Raw genomic sequence first — 17,194 nt, 5'->3', positions numbered from 1 at the left:
CCCTCATGCGTGAGTCGTCGCGCCGTAGGCAAGCGTACTTGCTCGGTCTTGCGGAGTTCCCTATACGGCCTGCAAACCCGGTGAGTGTCGCACTGTGCTGCATCTTGGGTTAATAAACCCGTTGTTGTTGTTACCCTGCCTTGTGCGTGCTGTTCCTGCCTGCCGTTCCTGTGTGGCCCCCGTCCCAGCGACTTTCGGCGGTTGGCTGCCGCACGCATCTGGCAGCCACGCCTCGTTCCCGGCTGCCAACCTCTCCAGTCTGGCGAACTTCAAGTGGGCTGGCTGCCCGCCCTTGTGCAGTCTTCCCCGTTCCTCCTGGGCCGTGGACCTTCTTCCCGGCGGTGGGCTCTCCCCTTGTGGTGGAACTTTCGGTGGAACTTTTGTGTGGCCATGGCCGACCTATGGACTTGTGCCTCCGGGAAGACAACACCCCCCTGTTGGACTTTACCCCGTTGGCCAGCCCCCTTGCGGCTGAGCTGACCTTGCCACTTGGCCTCGGACAGCCTCTTTCACAGGCTGGCCTCGGTCTTTAGGAGGGGGGAATGTGGGAATCGAGCGCGCCCTTCCCTTTGGCGCCTCGTTCCCCAGCTAGCGCGTGTGTTGGCCCCACGCGGGCACGCGTCCGGGCATGCCTCGACATGCTCACATGCTCACGCCACCAAGCTAGCTTACGTCACTGCGCAACGCCGTTCCTCATTGGCCGCCAGTGACAACCCCCTTTCCCCCTGAGCTCGCTTCTGGCTGGCGCGGGCTTACCCGCGTCAGATGCTCTCAGGCCTTGACGAGAGGTTGACGCGCTGCTGAGCAGGCGGCTTCTCGTTCGTGCGTTCGACTTCGGCCCTCATGCGTGAGTCGTCGCGCCGTAGGCAAGCGTACTTGCTCGGTCTTGCGGAGTTCCCTATACGGCCTGCAAACCCGTGAGTGTCGCACTGTGCTGCATCTTGGGTTAATAAACCCGTTGTTGTTGTTACCCTGCCTCGTGCGTGGTTTCTGCGCCGTGTCGGAGAAAACGACGAACCCGGCCGCAGCGTCGTCGCACGCAGCGGCAGTGGAGAACGTCGCGTCCCTACACGGTCGCGCTCGTAGGTAAGCCTAGTGCAAACCTATCTCCACACGCGATACGATACAAGATACTCAGGCAAGAAGTATTTGAGATACAGATACAAGGTACTACAACACTGGTTATATCCGATACGATACATTCTAACTGTATCTTAAAATACTTCGAAACATTAGGAAAGTTGTTATATATCTATACAATGTAGGACTAAACACCTGTGCGCTAAAATTTTGGCTTGAAAATTTATTAACAGCGACCAATTTCGTATTATTCAAATGAAATGTTTGTTATTATCTCAAAACGTTTGTGCTTCTTGCTCAAGGTATATTAGTTTCATTCCAAAACAACTTACTGGCATTGTTTCAGCTGCTTAACATGACAGCTCTTTATACACTTCGCTGACAACGGTTTTTGCTTGTCGCTTTTCTAATTGATGGGAGCCGGTGCTCTCCTTGCCGACCCGCTAGCGGGTTCTCGTCTGATCACAAGAACTTCAATAAGAAGTCTCCGCACGATGGTGCAAATGCCACTGTGGAGCCTACCTTGCCCGTAAACGTATTACAGCTTTCGCAATAACGTATCACCGGACAGGTGTATGTCGCCAAGAACATGTGCAGTGAAGAAACGTTTCAGACGTATTGTACAGTTACACAAAGCGCCACAGGACACCACCACTATTCACACTATTGGCACTTATAGCTCTGATTACCTGGTGATCAGTAACAGTAAAAGAAATTAGGGAAGCCTAAACAAGAAAGACAAGTATATCTAAGTAAAATAGAAAAGCTGTTTCGTATCTAATGCAGTGAATAAGTATAGAAGGACGATACAGGCGGCACCCCCAAGGAGTAATAACTATTGCGTTTTACGTCCCAAAAACACAATATGATTACGAGAGACGCTGTAATGGACGGCTCCGGAAATTTTGACCACCTCAGGTTCTAAAACATAAATATGAGCACACGGGCCTCTGACATATTCTCTCCATCGAATTGAGGCCGCCGCAACCTTCGGGTCAGCAGTCAAGCACCATAACCAGTAGACCACTGTGGCGGGTAATCCCTAATAGCTAGGACAATTAAATTCAGTGACTATGGAAAATAGCATAAAACGGCTCCTTGGGACGCGTTTGGTATAACAATGTTTCTCAAGTATCTTTGCTAACATATTCAAGATGGCTCCTAATAATTTAGGTTATTATAATGCCAACTCAATTTTGCTTTTTTTCTTTAGTAGTAAGCAGAATTTTTGTTACTGTATACTACAGGCGCGCCCGGATTATTACATGTTTGTTCTCAACATCGCCTTTACGTAACAGTAAATTCAAGTGGAATATAGGTATCTAAAGAGTAGCAGAAATGACGCAGCCAGTTAAAAGCAAGAATAAAGTAAAGAGCTTACCTTGGCAAAACGTTAAAGGGACACTAAACAGCAAAACGATTTTTCTCGCATTAGTAAAGTGGTCTTCCACGATACCAAAAACACCACGCTTGCTGCGAGAAGACGCTTAATAAGCGAGAAAACGCGCAAAAAGAAAATACAGGTGGCGACGCCACCGTGGAATTCCCGCACCATTTGGCATGACGTCACATATTTTTTACTGCGCCTGCTTGGGCCTACGTAGTTCCTAATCGGTTAAATCGAAGTACATTGTCCTCTGAGGGGGCCAGAAACTTGATAAAACGAGTTTGTGGAAATTTTGTCGAGCCAGTGGCGCCAAAATACGTTAAATGCTCTTTGAAATGTTTTACGTCACGAATTACAAAGTTCGGCGCGAAATTTAAAAATGAACCCTTGAACTTGGTTTTCTCCGCTAATAATAAACCTATGGTGGTGAAATAAACTACACAAGAGTTCTCCGAGCACACTTTATCAATCTAAACCAATTCACTGTTTCTCTTTAGTGTCCCTTTAAAGACATATTGCAGTAAGGAGACCGAAAAAAAGAACAATAATAGAGACATAAGTAATGTATTGGATGGTAAAGCAGGACAGCTAAGAAAGAACTTGTGCTAACAATCAAATTATGATTTTAAGACTCTTTGAATAAAAGAAAGGGAGATGTACTCCAAGATAGAGTCTGTTAGGTGAATGCTTGCTCTGTTAGGTTCGGCATCGGTATCGGTGGTGCTATAGCTGTTAGAATCTTCCTTGCATATAAGTCAATCTCATTGCATGTAAGTCAAACTTACATCGAGATCCTTCAAATCACGATGTGTGAAAGCCACGAGACACAAAGCAACCCCCCATTCTTGCATTCTTAAGACTTCGTAACGAAGCACCATGCATGAGAAACTTCGATAATGACGCTACAGTGGCGTCAGAATCTGTGCAAAAGATGCCGCACGCACTGCAGCACGTGGCACAGGACAGTGGTTAAGTGCGAGGTGTCATGGCCCTCACACAACTAAAAAGAAAAAAGAAACGAGAAAACAAAAGGGTCAACGCTGAGCCTTAACCTTCGTGTGCTTGTTTTCCGAGACGACGCGGCTGCCACCATGTGACTCTGATCCACCAACAGGGACGCTCAGAGCTCATTGCTTATCCTCGCTGGAAAGTTCTGGCGTAAAGATAAAATTATGCTACTGCCTTTAGTTTTATTTTGGTGACTTAGTGGCAGCAGTATCAGCTTGAGAAATGGAGTTCAGCCAACGTTTATTGTTTCGCGTGGTGGTTGTGCGATCGCAGTATCTTGTATCTTAAGATACACGATACATTCTTCAATGTATCGGAAATACAGATACTGATAAACGTCTTGCGAGACATATAGCGATACAGATACACGATATCTGAAGAGTATCTAAGATAGTATCTAAGATACATGTATCTTTGATACTGCCCAGCACTGCGTGTGAATGTACAAGCTGGGAGGGCACACAAGGCATGCCAGCCAGGCCAGTGCAGAGAACAAAAACGATGAAGGTAAAAAGCTAGCAGATGCTACAACGCTGCTCATTTTGGCCATTTAGTATCACATAGAATGAGAGAAACAACTTTATTAAAATAAGGCTGTTTGGTTACTGGGGGCGGAGCCCCACTACCAGGACCCCACTGGCTATCATGGCTTGCCAGGGCCGGTCAGGGTTCGACAGTCCACCTTTTTCATTTTCCAGTGCTGCCCTCTGCCATTTTGGTACGGTAGCTCATAAAAATCTTACTTCTTGACACTGCTAGCTGCCTTCGCTGTGCATGTATATACTACATCACACACAGTGTGGCCAATAGTTGTGGGAAGCTAAACAGGTTGTTCGAGGTAATAAATAAAATTAATCTGTGAGAAATCGGTACATCTTTCAAGTCTGTTGTTTTGCATAAAGGACAGGAGCATGCAGGGGAACATACCCAGCGAATGTCATTCATATCCACTGACCTCGGAAAATAGGCACAGTTGAGCTATAGGTGATCACAAACAGATTCACATGAGACCGACCAACCTTTGCTTTGGTACTGCAGCTTAAGTTGTGCTTGTTTCGGTAAGTCAATCTGATGACAGATCTTTTCATAGTCTTGGATACGCTCCTTAACTCTTTTTTCATGCGCTAGAAAAAGAAGGAATAAAAACGTCAACACAATAGAATGTAATACGACAAGACTTTAAAGCAGCACAGACACAAACACAAATGTTTTTTCTAGGCTTGTGCGAATATTCGAGCACTTCGAATATTTGAATGAATATTACAGTATTCGAATTTGATTTTGCATGAATTTAAATTACCTGAAATTTAGAAGTATTCGAAATGAACGAACATATATAAACCGCATAAAATCCCCTGTAAAGGTGGTTTCACTGCACTGGAGGGATGCTATGCCATGAATACACCTTTCCAGGAAAAATCCGCACTGCTGCGAAGCCCCACTTCAAGGTTAAATGAACATATTACCCTCACATCGATTCATCACTTTTTAATAGAGCTGTGCAAATAGCAAAATTTTGGGTGCGAAGCGAATTCGAATATTGAAGTGTGAGTGCGAATCAAATTGAATATTTTTCGAATATTTTTCGAATATTTCACGAATATTTCTAGAATATTTTTCTAATACTTCGAAGCGAAATTGCAGTTAGAGAGGATTCGATTCCTAAGCATATTCTTATGAGATAGAAACATGAAAGTGTTTCTTTTCGCTAGGTTGATGAAGCACTGGCGGGGTGGTGTTTCATAGTTGCCTTAGCAAGAATGAGGCAATGTAGATGCCGAATTCTATTTATGTACATTCACTACCAGTGAATTCAGTTCTTCATCCAATGCGGAGCCCGCAATGCTTGCGCCTTGAAGCAAAATGGAACGAGAAGCTATAATAGCAGCTTCTTGCTCCTGTCCTAGCATTAGTTTTGAAGAAAAATGCTGATATAAAGGAATAGAATGGAAAGAAAGGAAAAAAGGATGCGGGGCTCATCCCGCGAACTTGACGCACTCCTTTGCCTCTGGACTTTGGGAGTATGCAACTCTTGCAGGCACTAGTCAAGGCAAAGGGAGAAAGTGTCTGCTTTAGAAGTGAAGCATGCCTCCTGAGGACACGGTAACAGTGAAGTTCAATTTTTTATCGAATTTGTCTAATAATGAACCATTTGAAAAATTCTTCGGGTAAAACCCACCCTAAATGATGCCTTACAACTTGCACTGTGTAATCAAAATTTGCAAGAGGGCCTGCTGAGTGACCATTTAAGGAAACAGCAGGGAAGAGTGCTTGGTTCTTCACTCTTTAAAAAGCCCTTCAACAGGAGCCAATAGAAATTTAGGTTAGATAACTTAAGTTGTAAGGTGCCATCCAGGGATTGTTTCACCAATACTTTTTTACAAATCGGTTAATTAATGGAGGAGCTGCAAGAAAATGAACTATTCAGTTACCAGGTCACCAGGAGGTGAGCTTGACTGCCAATGCAAGCACTTGTTTATTTTGCCTCTACTAGTATCCTTAAGTGGTGTTCCTTTTCGATAACATGTAAAAGGGGTGCAGACACAAGCACATGCACTGAGGGATAAACAAAAAGAAAAAATAAATTTAAAAGTAAAAAGGAGGAAGCGAGCCTTCAAATTTCTTTTCCCCTTTTTTCTTTTTTTTTTTCACAGAGTGTGCATGCGTTCACATCCTTTTACATCTTATTTGAGATGTACCATTCCACCGAGCAAGAAGTTTTGCTAGGTGTTCCTTCTCTGCTTTCTTCCATGTGCTGGAGCCATGTAGCATTCAGGTGACAAGTGCCAACTCCTTTTTTCTTTTCTGTTTCGCTTCATTGTGCATTTCAGCTTGTTATTGGGCATTCCACACTGAATTATTAACCAAAATCAAGTTATATGGTCAGCGATATTACAAGCGATACATGTTGCAAAGCATTTGTGTGTAACTTTCCTTCTCACTTGAAGCACTGCTCCCTCAAGAGTAAAGAAACACAGTTTTTAATTGAAATTCCGAGTGTTTTAATGCAACAAAGCCATTTCACACTTTGCAGACACTATAGCCACCGCATGATCTGTGCTACATTTGTTTGTAATGCCCAAACCTACTGAGGAGCCCTTTAAGAACATGAAGTAAAATTAAATTTTGAGGCAGGACTTTCACCTGCCCTCACACATGCCCCTGTCCAAACAATTATCTGTGATCTAAGCACCATAAAGGCTTACGTAGCTCATAGGTGTACCATTATACAATGTTAATTTTTATGCTATAAGGTGCTGCAGTTTTAAACTAGCTCCTCAAATGGCTTTAAGAGTAACATGAACCAGATGGCTTTAAAAGTAACATGAAATTTTTTCTCAACTTTGTTTGTCGTTATTATTTGGCAAAAATTTTCAGCACATATAAAAACTATATGATAGAAATAGTTAAAATTTTATGCCGCTATTCCCTTAAAACCAGTCATTTGACACTAATTTAACACTAAACTGATTACAGAAAATTTACCTGCAAGGTGAGAGTTGAGAAACAACATTGAGGACCCAAAAAACTGGAAAGCGATAGCGACAGCTCCTTTGGTCTTAACAGAAGAAACGGGACGTGTGGCATATGTTGCTTCTTCAGCAGCTTAAAAAAATGAAAGGAAAGCTTTATCACAAAAATGCTAGAAAAAAGGGAGGTGTGGGGCTGGGGAGCAGTTTGAGCATGTCAAACCACTTTGGAGAGCGAGTCAAACATGATCAAATCCATTTATTAGTGCACAAGTGCAAAATTTAATAAATGCGAAACAGTGAAGGAAAGACACCACATGCACCCAGAGATTACCTGAGCAAAACCATATCAGATCTCGACGCAAAAAGATGGAGAGGTTCAAGACACCCAAAGAGACAGAGTGGAAGAGAACATGTGAAGGACCCAGTGTGAATTGAAGTCTAGTTTCCCACTCCTTTCTAGGAAAGAGAGAGAAGAGAGAGAAAAAAGCCACAACAGGCACTCTCAAACCACAGAGAGCAGCAGCACCACTCTACAGACAAAGGGGCACAGATGCTAGAGAAGTAAATAAATGAACAGCAATAAAAAACAAATAAACATAGCATAAAGCCACTAAAAAAACCTACTTGTCACTCATAGCTTCTTGCACCCCAATAGCATATATGTCCGGGACATATTCTATTGTTTTAGGTAGCAGCAGGTCATCTAGGCTGGCAGGAGATGCCTAAAAGTAGGAACAACGTTGTGAATGCCAGACCAAGTCAGGCATATCCGACAGGGACTTTTAAATGCAAGAAAAAAGGATGTCACTGACTAATAATGCATTTCATGCCACAGTTCCACATGACTATGTGCATGCACAAACATTATGCCACATATATGACATGACACAACTGTTTTGACTACATACAAGTGAGACAACTCAACTCTACCGAGTTCCTGCTTACCAAAAACCATAGGCCTCCTGCACTGGAATTTCACAAAAAAATGTGGTGCCACCTGTCCCCAGTGCAAGGGATGAAATCAAGTAGTACAAAGTCTGACTCAGCTGGATGTATAGCTATCGAATGGATGAAAAGCAGCTATTTTAACTTAATTTTGGTGCATTTTGCTTGCTTTATAACATTTGACACTGAAAATAGGGGCTAAATATTTCTCCCCACTGGTCTGACACGCTACGCCAGACCATTGTAAAATATGGCCAATTGGCTTGTTTGTCCGACCCCACGGAAAGAAATAAAAGCAAGCACTACATCAATGATGCTGTGACAAAATGTCATCATCAATGCTACTGTTATATCGTTAATTGCCATGAACAAGAAGGACTGGATCTGAATGTTCAATTTTACTGATTTCCCTGCATTGAGAAGTGCGCTGTAAAAGACAGATAGGTTAATCAAGCTCTGCTCAATGTGGGTTGCATGGAGGGAGGTAAAATGGCATCAGCAAATGCATGTTCTAAACAACTCAAACTTTGCACCATGTAGCACTTGGTACGCAGTGACAGGCCTACTGAAGACAGCGAGCTTGCCTTAGAGTAATTTCATTGCATTTGTTCTTGAATACTGTGAGGCATCTTGAAAAGACCTGAACAGGAAGCAGGCTTCAGCCCCCACGAAGATGAAAAGTGGAGAAAATGTGTTGGGTGTCAAAATATGACACTAAATAGACAATCATTCATTTGTTTGGGGTACAGATGAGTCATATTTAAAGGGATACTCAACAAAACTTTTGCCGCAGAGATTTTCAGCCCAACTGAAAGCTTGGCTGTTGAAATTGGTTAACACAACCTTGCTTTCTGGCAGAAACTAGAGGAAAATAATGAACTTAATATGTTTTTTCACAAACTGCCGCGTCTAGTGGCCACGCCGTGAACTAGAGGAGGTGATGTCTCACATCGCCTGAAACCACTCCAGCTCCGCTCCCCTCATATGATTCCCGCTCCGCTCCCTATACGGTTCCTAGAAACAGTATGAACAGCACCGGCAGGGAACAATGCTCTTGGGAGGGGCCCGTCTAAGCGCCTTCGTGGAAGGGGAAGAGAGGGATGTAAAGGGGAGATAAAAAAGGGAAGTAGCAGGACAAGAAAGTGCGCACCCTAGTTTGGCTGCGGGGACGCTTGATGTCATGGCCGTCGATGAACAGCTCCGCGAGTGCTGGTGTGCAGCCACCACACACTTTCAATCCCCCAAAAATACAGCCAAGTGTTCAAAAATATGTGAAATAAACTCTGTTTATAAGAACAGTCATGTCTTCAAAGTGTGATTTTGATGTTCTCGTCATTTTTTTTCCCTACTTTTGTTCAGTATCCCTTTAAGACCTATAAATTAAGGCGACTATATGACACATATTATTCGGTGGTATAAGCGACTGCCCCATACGCTGTGATAACCGAAATTAGTGATCATTATGCAGCTTTGTGCACATACGTTTTGCGAGTTTAACACTGATTTTAATTCACAAATACTAACACGTGCATCGTACAAATAACTAAATAGATATTGTGACCACCTTCATGCTCCTATGCTGCAATTCAATGTAAAGACTGAAGTAGCAGCATAGAAGATGAGAATGATCCAGAGGGAGCATTAAACCATCACAGTGCGGGACCCTGGTGTGACCACCTTCTGGGTCATAATGTCACGATACAGTATGATATCCGGGAACAAAACTGAAACTGGCTGTACAAAAGCTGTAAGTATATTAGTATGGGCACTCTAAGGCTTCACAGTACTTATTCTGTAGTATTGATGTCCTGAACCTTCATTTAATGCTCATGATGAATAGTTGAAAAAAATATGTCGGTACCCCTATAACACCTATAATTTAAATGCGAGAGAACGTATGTCACAGCGCTTACCCTGAACCCAATGTTGTATGATGCAATGTGTAAAAACAACAACCGAAACTTCTTTTAGAGCACAGACACAGTTTGCCTCGCCGATGTTCTCCCCTTGTGTACTGTGGAAGGGTGGAATTACCTTAATACTTTGGAAACTGTGCCAAGCACTTCCACTAGTGGACAGGTCACTTTGTACAACTTGATCTCAACCAAGGCTGTGATTGGAACGTTAATGCTCGCGCTTTCTTTATATATATATATATATATATATTTTGCAGCACCACCTAAGAAACTCGGGAACGCTATAGCCAATGTTGAAAAGACACATACTGTGTATCATTAGTGCTTCAGCTGTACGTCTCACTATCTTATGTAGTCTTTTGAAAGGAGAACATGAGCATGCCTTGCCGCTCTAGCTATTTTTCAAAAGTACACATTGAAACATACACACTACATCATGCCACTTATAAAATGTTGGGTGCATAAGAGAACCAGCAATATTTTCCTCACATGCCATATATCATACAGCACACAAATATTATGGGCATGCTTTGAATCAGACACATATTTCAATGGGCAAAGGAAGAGCAGCTCGGATACAACAGCTGCTTCAATGTTGCAAAGTTTCAGGTTCATCTTATTCAGTCAGTCACACGCAGTGTCAAGCTGGCCAGCCAGCAAACTGTGGCACCCACTGCGAAAGTCATAAAGTATGTACCCCGAGAACTCAAATGCATTCTCCTGCTTTTCCTCAAATTAAAATTTCTTCTCTCCAATGTAGAGTATGTAATACAGAGTGGCCACAGTCAACATCTGAAACAACACATTCGTTTTTGAAAACACCTCATATCATGAAAATGAGCCAGATGGCCTAATAACTTTGATAGACCATGGAAATGGCTATTATGGCAGAATAAACTATTCAGCTCAACCATGCACAAATAATGTAGTTTTTATGTTCAGTGTAGCTTTGGCTCCCTCACTGACATCAGAAAATCAACCACTTGGCCTAACATCCACGCAGGTTTATCCACATCATTCATACCTGACTGCTCATTGAAGCTGGCAACATTTTGTTGTTTCTTGAACTAAAACTTCAGCCACAAGAAATTTACAGCTTGTCACCTCTCCTCATCCATTTGTTTCTTTTTTTTTTCTGCACTGTAAGTGTTCTTGTGCAATAGACTGTCACCTCACCCGAACTTTCATCTTCATCTGCAAAACATAAGGGGCTATTTTCTGGGACTATCACATTTAAGAGCTATCACCTTCAGGGCATGCCAAATGGTTGGTTGAGGAAAAGCGAGCAAGTAGTTGTTTCAATCTCTGGACACGCGCAATGCTACGTCATGCAGAGCGACACTGTTGCCAAAAGTGACCGTCTCAGAATATAGGCCCCTAATTATGCTCTTGAAGGTGTCTGTGAATAGCCAATGTCCATATCTGGTAGTGCTGCATCTAGAAACTGCAACCCAATACCAATTTACCAGTATTGGCTGTAGACCTGGGATCATATTTACAGAACTTTGCTACATAACAGTGCTTCCTCATTGGCCAGCACATGAGCAACCTGCCCTACAGCAATCTACAGCAATTCACATGATAAGAATAAAATGTTGACAGCGCTGGCCAATCATGGACAAAACTTATGTCAAAGAACTTTTGAGGGTTCAGGCCCTTGCACACAGTTACCTTGATATGCTTGTGCGTAATGGCATGTAGGCCACGAAGGAAATTGGAGGCCCTTACCCAACAACATTGTGGCAATCTTTTTCTGCACATAATGTTCCTTGAGACTCTTTTACACTTATACTCTTCACTGAACAAAATTCTGGAACCACTGTTCCTTACAATACTTTGGAGAAAATTCCAGTTTGTTCATTAGTTTGGAAAATGAGCAACATCCAGGGTTCAAATGCACATATATTTTACTTTTACCCGAGCATAAGCAGACAACTGTGGTTTGCTTAAAGTGCATTTCACTTAGCAGCACTTCCGCACTCAGTTCACAAATGATGTCCTTCATAACCGTAATAGGCAAAAAACTTTTTAAAAATTTAGAATTGTGTAATACGCCAGCTTCGAGGATCAAAACAGTTACCTGACAATGAAACTTTTAGAAGTTATTCCATCTTGGCGTTAGTTTCTTGTGTCATATGAAACCTCTGATGTATTCTGATGTATTCCATAAGCCCAGCCTTATTGACCTACCCCCACCCCCCCCATACATGCAATGGCTGACTCAAAAGCTGCACGGTACGCAGATGCTGATGCTTCAGGATTTCTAAATTTTATGAATTCTCTAGCTCTAAAACAACGCTTCTGTAAAAACAAAACATTCCAGAAATCAAGAAATGTGTGCAATTATTTATCTGCAACTTTTTACAAAACATTTCTGCAGGAGTTTCTTAAAAAGTTTTCACAGAAAATTTCACCTATACCCAGATGAAAGGAAATCAATTATTCTCAACTAAATACTGCAGCCTACATGACAAGCATGGCACAATAAGCACTGCACTAAACATGTTTTAGAAATAACATAGCTGCCTGAAAGGAGGCTGATATCCACATTTTCAAAAATTTTTAGACTGAAAGCAATCCCAATACAAATAGCGATACAATAGGCTCCCAGTTACAAATGACAAAACTTAGTACAGGAATGTGTGTTACCTTAACGCACAATGAAAAAGGAACTGCTTGAACTTACCAATCCATTCATGTTCCATGTAGCCACAAATACATTGACCTTTCTGTCTGGAAAGTAACGATTTAATTCTTCTTCACCAAGCAGTGACCCCTTGCCACTGACGTTTCCAACCAAGTAGCTCCTAGAGATGCATCAAAACAGCAAATTTCAGGCGGCAAGCAATGTGTATTTTTACTACAGCTTGAATAAAGATTTTTGCATAAACTTTCAAATTTATAACTCCTTAGAGAGGTCATTTAAAGGGACCGACAACTGATTTTTCTCGACGCAGTTTTTTACGGCGCGACAGGAAGCTTACCCTTCGTAGCGTTTGTAGCTGCAGTGGTTTATCCTAAAAGCACGCAGTTATTTTATAAGCAGTATTTTTCGATCTGAAAGGCTCCAAACACGCATGAAGCCTTGCTCCAGCAACGTTGAGAATTGATAGCGATGCCGCTAGCCCTTGCGAAAGCTGTCGTTGTTCTGCTTTCGCAGGAGTTACTGTAACTATGCTTAACCACCTGTACTTTGAGCTTTCCAACCATTTTTTAAAATAGGAAGCTGTTACAATGAGATGATGCGGCTTTCTACACCTTCTCGGTATTTGTACAGCATTGCGTGCGCCTGCGCCTAAGGTTGCCTGCGCCTGTGTCAAGGCTGCCTACGCCAAGCGAAGACAGCGCCACTTTGCTGCATACAACTAACGCAGGCCTATATGTACATTTTTATGGAGTAATATCTTTGAATATAAATAAATGAACAATATTTCAGTACTAACAGAAAGGTAATCAAACGCGTACACCAATCAACGGTCACATGACCGGCTTCATCGGACCACTTATGATTTTGCCACCAGAGGCGCCAAAGGTCCTTTTTCGCGACTTTCAATGAAGAAATAAAAATATAAATCTACCTCTCACGAGATAAACAGGGTTGGTTTGAGTCAATGCGACGGACAATCTTTTCATCAGTGCAGTCATCTCATTTCATGTTCTGGGCAGTTGTCGGTCCCTTTAAGTATTTAAATAAATATACATTTCTACATTTGCACACAGGGACCATAAATAGTAAGACAAATTTTTAAAATGTGGAAGTGAGAAAGGTGCAACATTAAGGATAGCTTTACTGTCATTAAAACATTTCAAAACACGTATGTGACACACTATATGAAATGTAGTCAACTGCACAGACATGCGTACTGGCCATAGCTCCCATACTCCATCTGAGGAAGGTGGGATCAAATATTTTCCAAATGGCCCACGGAAGCTCATATACCTCAGTTGGAGTGATGACAATGAGCCCTGAAAGCATTCAAACTAAAATAGGCAAATGATACTGCAAGTAGGATAAACATAGTGGTTGCTTTTCGTAAAACTGTTTGTGTCCTACTGCGTCACGTAGCAGCTTAGGAAAGTGATTGGCTGTAGTTCCTGTGTATAGCATTGCAACAGCAGTAAAACATGCAAATGAAAATCCACGTTTCACTGGAAATAAATCATGCACTTTGTGCAAGAGAGCATTTTTTCTTGTGACTGGCGCCAAAAGCAGGAAAGAAAGGTGGGTGGGCACTGCCAGTGCATGGAGGACCCCCTTATGCAGTACACTGTGCATGCCTATGACCAACTGTGATTGTGATGGTGCATATGGCCAGGTGGGCCAGGTCTCGTGTAAGAGTGCCATATAGTCAACTGTAATCGTTCTTTCCAGTCAACTTTCATTAAAAATTAAAAAAAAAAAAGATTGAAACAGTCAAGCACAACATGCGCACCAATATGCTTGTTTTTCCTTTGAAAAAGAAACAGCAAGTTTTGTGCAATCATTTAAATGTTTCAAGCCTTGAAAGAAAATTATTTTACTGGAAACAGAACAGTTGAAAGAGAAAGAATGCTTAATATGACACCCATACAGGATACCTGCTGCTGCTGCAAAATACAATTGTTCAACTAATGATGCAGTGCATAATGACTTTTCCTGGTACTGTGGGGGCATTGCATGGCAGTCCGCCCAACCTCAATATAACGTAAGCTTGAAAGACACAAATCTGTACAATGCCTGCAGACACTACGACTCAAATAACATTTTTAACACTTACATTGTTTGTCATTATTCAAAAGTTACAATCGCTCTCGTGTGCAAACACGGCAACCAGACACACGTGGAATTTGCCACAAGATAATGAATTCAGCATACAGTTATTAAAGGGGCCCTGCAACACTTTTTCAGCACGGTAAGAAAACGTTGCCAATCAGTAGTTGAGGCTCTTGAGAACATTGGAGCCAAACATTATAGCACAGCACGCAGCCTGGAATTTACAATTAATTCTCAAAGTCAGCTGGAAATCGCTCGCTCTTCTCTTGACAAATAATGTCATAAACACAAAGTCCACGACCATAGGCTGATTTAAGCATCGCGAGCTGCATAGTTACTGCGGCCGCCAAGGGATGCCGCAACATGCCCGTGAGCACTCGCGATTACACTGAAAGTAAGCTGCATGTTCGAAGAAAAAAAAAAGAAAGTGCTCAAGGTCATGATGTGCGCTGACCAACGGACATACCCCCCCCCCCTAGCTTTCAGCGCGCTTGCTGTTACAAAAGGAGAGAGATAGCACCTGAAGCGTGTGACAGATCCTCATAACTCTGCTTGTGCTTGACGGATTCTAAAAACTTCTGTAGCAGTCAATTCGTGAGGCAATGAACTCCTTTAATGAAGCCATTCGATGATACTTGGAGAAGTGTTGCAGGGCCCTTTGAAGAAAAAAACATTTTTTTCGCATACTAAAGCAAACACAACAATGTGGTGTAGCCCACGAACCTCAGGCGAGCATCCTTAGTTGAAATCTTAGGGAGAATACTTGGTTGATCTGGAGGAAAGTCAACACTGTCTTGAAATTCTGACATGCCTGAAACTGTCCAAGAATGGTGCAGCTTCTTCACCTCGGTAACACAGCGTGTCGATCCTGTTGGGGGCTCCGTTTTTGCTAGGGGAGACAGCGGATGAGGCTTGTTGGCATAACTACCATTAGTTCCATCACTGAGGGACTTGAGGCTGCCTGTGCTCACGCAACTGGTCTGACGTAGCAGTTGCTCTGTTGCAAAACTCAGAGGTCGATTCAAGCTGGTGGACGATGGACACTTGACAAGACTAGAAAGACGAACCAATTCCACCCTAGGTCTCAACGATGGAGTCTGTGCGTCAGAAACGCAGTTCTTTTCTGCAAGAGAGCTGGGTGCAAGCTCAAAGGCTTCGTCATCAGACGACGAACTTGCGCTGCCATGCGCTAGTGAAGCTGTAACAGAGTTGTTGTGTACCAGACGGAGCTCTTCGAGAGGTGTTTTTATAACAGGAAGGCTTTGACTCTTTTTCGTGCCGCCTTTAAGTCTTTCCTTTCGGTAAGTAAGACGGGAGGGCCGCTTGGGAGGGTCATCTTTCTCGGCTGCTTGGTATCGATCCATTCTGGTATGCAGTCTTTACCTTCAATTACATCGCTGTAAAGAAAGAACAACAAATCAGAGGGCATGAGCTTCACTACGCCGTACGTACAACCGGACCCAAAATTTTAAAGCAAGATATTTCTCGGCTTCAGTTAAACGCGGTCTCTGCACCACCCAGCAGCAGTAAGTTCACACGTTCATGCGGTGTAGACGGCTACTTGATAATGCAATAATTCTGTTTTAAGCAGAAACGTTCAATTGGGAAATGGTCGTAGATCATACACGCAATGAAAACTAACCAGTAGAATAGCATAACGTGAAAAGTAAGCCTGCGGTGAATGCAACGTACCAATCAATTGTCAAAGGCACGGCAGCAGCGTCAAATGCCCAAATAGCGGACTCGTATAATATTCAGTTCTTACAGTGCCAGAGCGTGCGTGAGCAGTAAACAATAAGCTATTAGACATGTCAAAACACAGAAAACATCGTGGCAAAGAGAGGCGAAACTAAAGTCTCTCGATGATATCACGGACGAAACAAAAATGACTCACGTGAACAGACAAAACAAACGTGATGCGCTTAGCGATTCACATTTGCAATAGATCGCAACATTATCCCATGCAGTACTAAATGAACTGAGTGCAAATATCGCTGTATAACCTTAAAGTTTACTGGTATCCCAATTTTATGATTTGTGTTCTTATTGGATTAAAAAACGTAAGTAGACGGTGATGCGCACAAGCGCGCGGGAAGTTTGAGCGTGTTTCGAGTGGGACAGAGAGCACACACGTTCCCATCCATTTCATGTTGAGATAGTTTCTATACGCAATGTTAAAAATAAGAAAGCCGCGCTGCCACTTTCCGTTGGCCAACTTTTGTCAGACATCCGCAAACTTGAACTGTTTAGCTTTTTGCCGCCGTAGATGAGCCAGCATATATTTACCAAAAGCTGTGAGACTTCGGAAAATGAACCGTTCTTTATGCAGTTTTTCTTGCGCTGCATGTGAAAGCACACCCGTCACTATTACAGCGAAGCGACTGATGCTATTAAAATGGTTTTGCAACTGCAATCTTCACCCTGATAAAACTCCGGTACTGGGGCATGGTCATGTTTATTCTAAACAGTGCTGTTTTCAAATGCACCAACTAATTGGAAACAAGAAAATATAATGGTGATACATCATGTACAAACTTTGCATCATTGATTTTTATTTGGAAAACTTTTAAAATCACCCCTCTCTTGTGGCCAACGGTATTAAAGTGCCAAACAAAAGCTGTCGCAGAGAAGA

General features: G+C 42.6%; 1 protein-coding gene across 4 annotated transcripts in view; it reads right to left on the bottom strand.

Moving 5' to 3' along the window:
• LOC119400735 (phosphatidylinositol polyphosphate 5-phosphatase type IV) overlaps positions 1-16,494 on the bottom strand; it is a 28,993-nt gene extending 12,499 nt beyond the window's left edge. For 2 of the 4 annotated variants that reach the window (XR_007416691.1, XM_037667714.2), the window contains exons 1-7: positions 16,255-16,494; positions 15,286-15,959; positions 12,496-12,616; positions 7,573-7,670; positions 7,280-7,404; positions 6,962-7,081; positions 4,495-4,599 (exon numbers count right to left, since the gene is read on the bottom strand). Coding sequence is in view for 3 of the 4 variants with exons in the window: in XM_037667714.2 (XP_037523642.1) it covers positions 4,495-4,599; positions 6,962-7,081; positions 7,280-7,404; positions 7,573-7,670; positions 12,496-12,616; positions 15,286-15,926 (1,210 nt within the window). In the remaining variant the exon portion in view is untranslated. The remainder of the gene's footprint in view (positions 1-4,494; positions 4,600-6,961; positions 7,082-7,279; positions 7,405-7,572; positions 7,671-12,495; positions 12,617-15,285; positions 15,960-16,254) is intronic. The other 2 variants (XM_049417325.1, XM_049417326.1) reach the window with 2 other exon arrangements.
• Positions 16,495-17,194: the final 700 nt, after the last annotated feature.

Source organism: Rhipicephalus sanguineus, chromosome 1, assembly GCF_013339695.2.
Source record: "Rhipicephalus sanguineus isolate Rsan-2018 chromosome 1, BIME_Rsan_1.4, whole genome shotgun sequence".
Taxonomy (NCBI): domain Eukaryota; kingdom Metazoa; phylum Arthropoda; class Arachnida; order Ixodida; family Ixodidae; genus Rhipicephalus; species Rhipicephalus sanguineus.
Note: the sequence above shows the minus strand (reverse complement) of the source record. Positions and strands in the feature narration are given on the sequence as shown.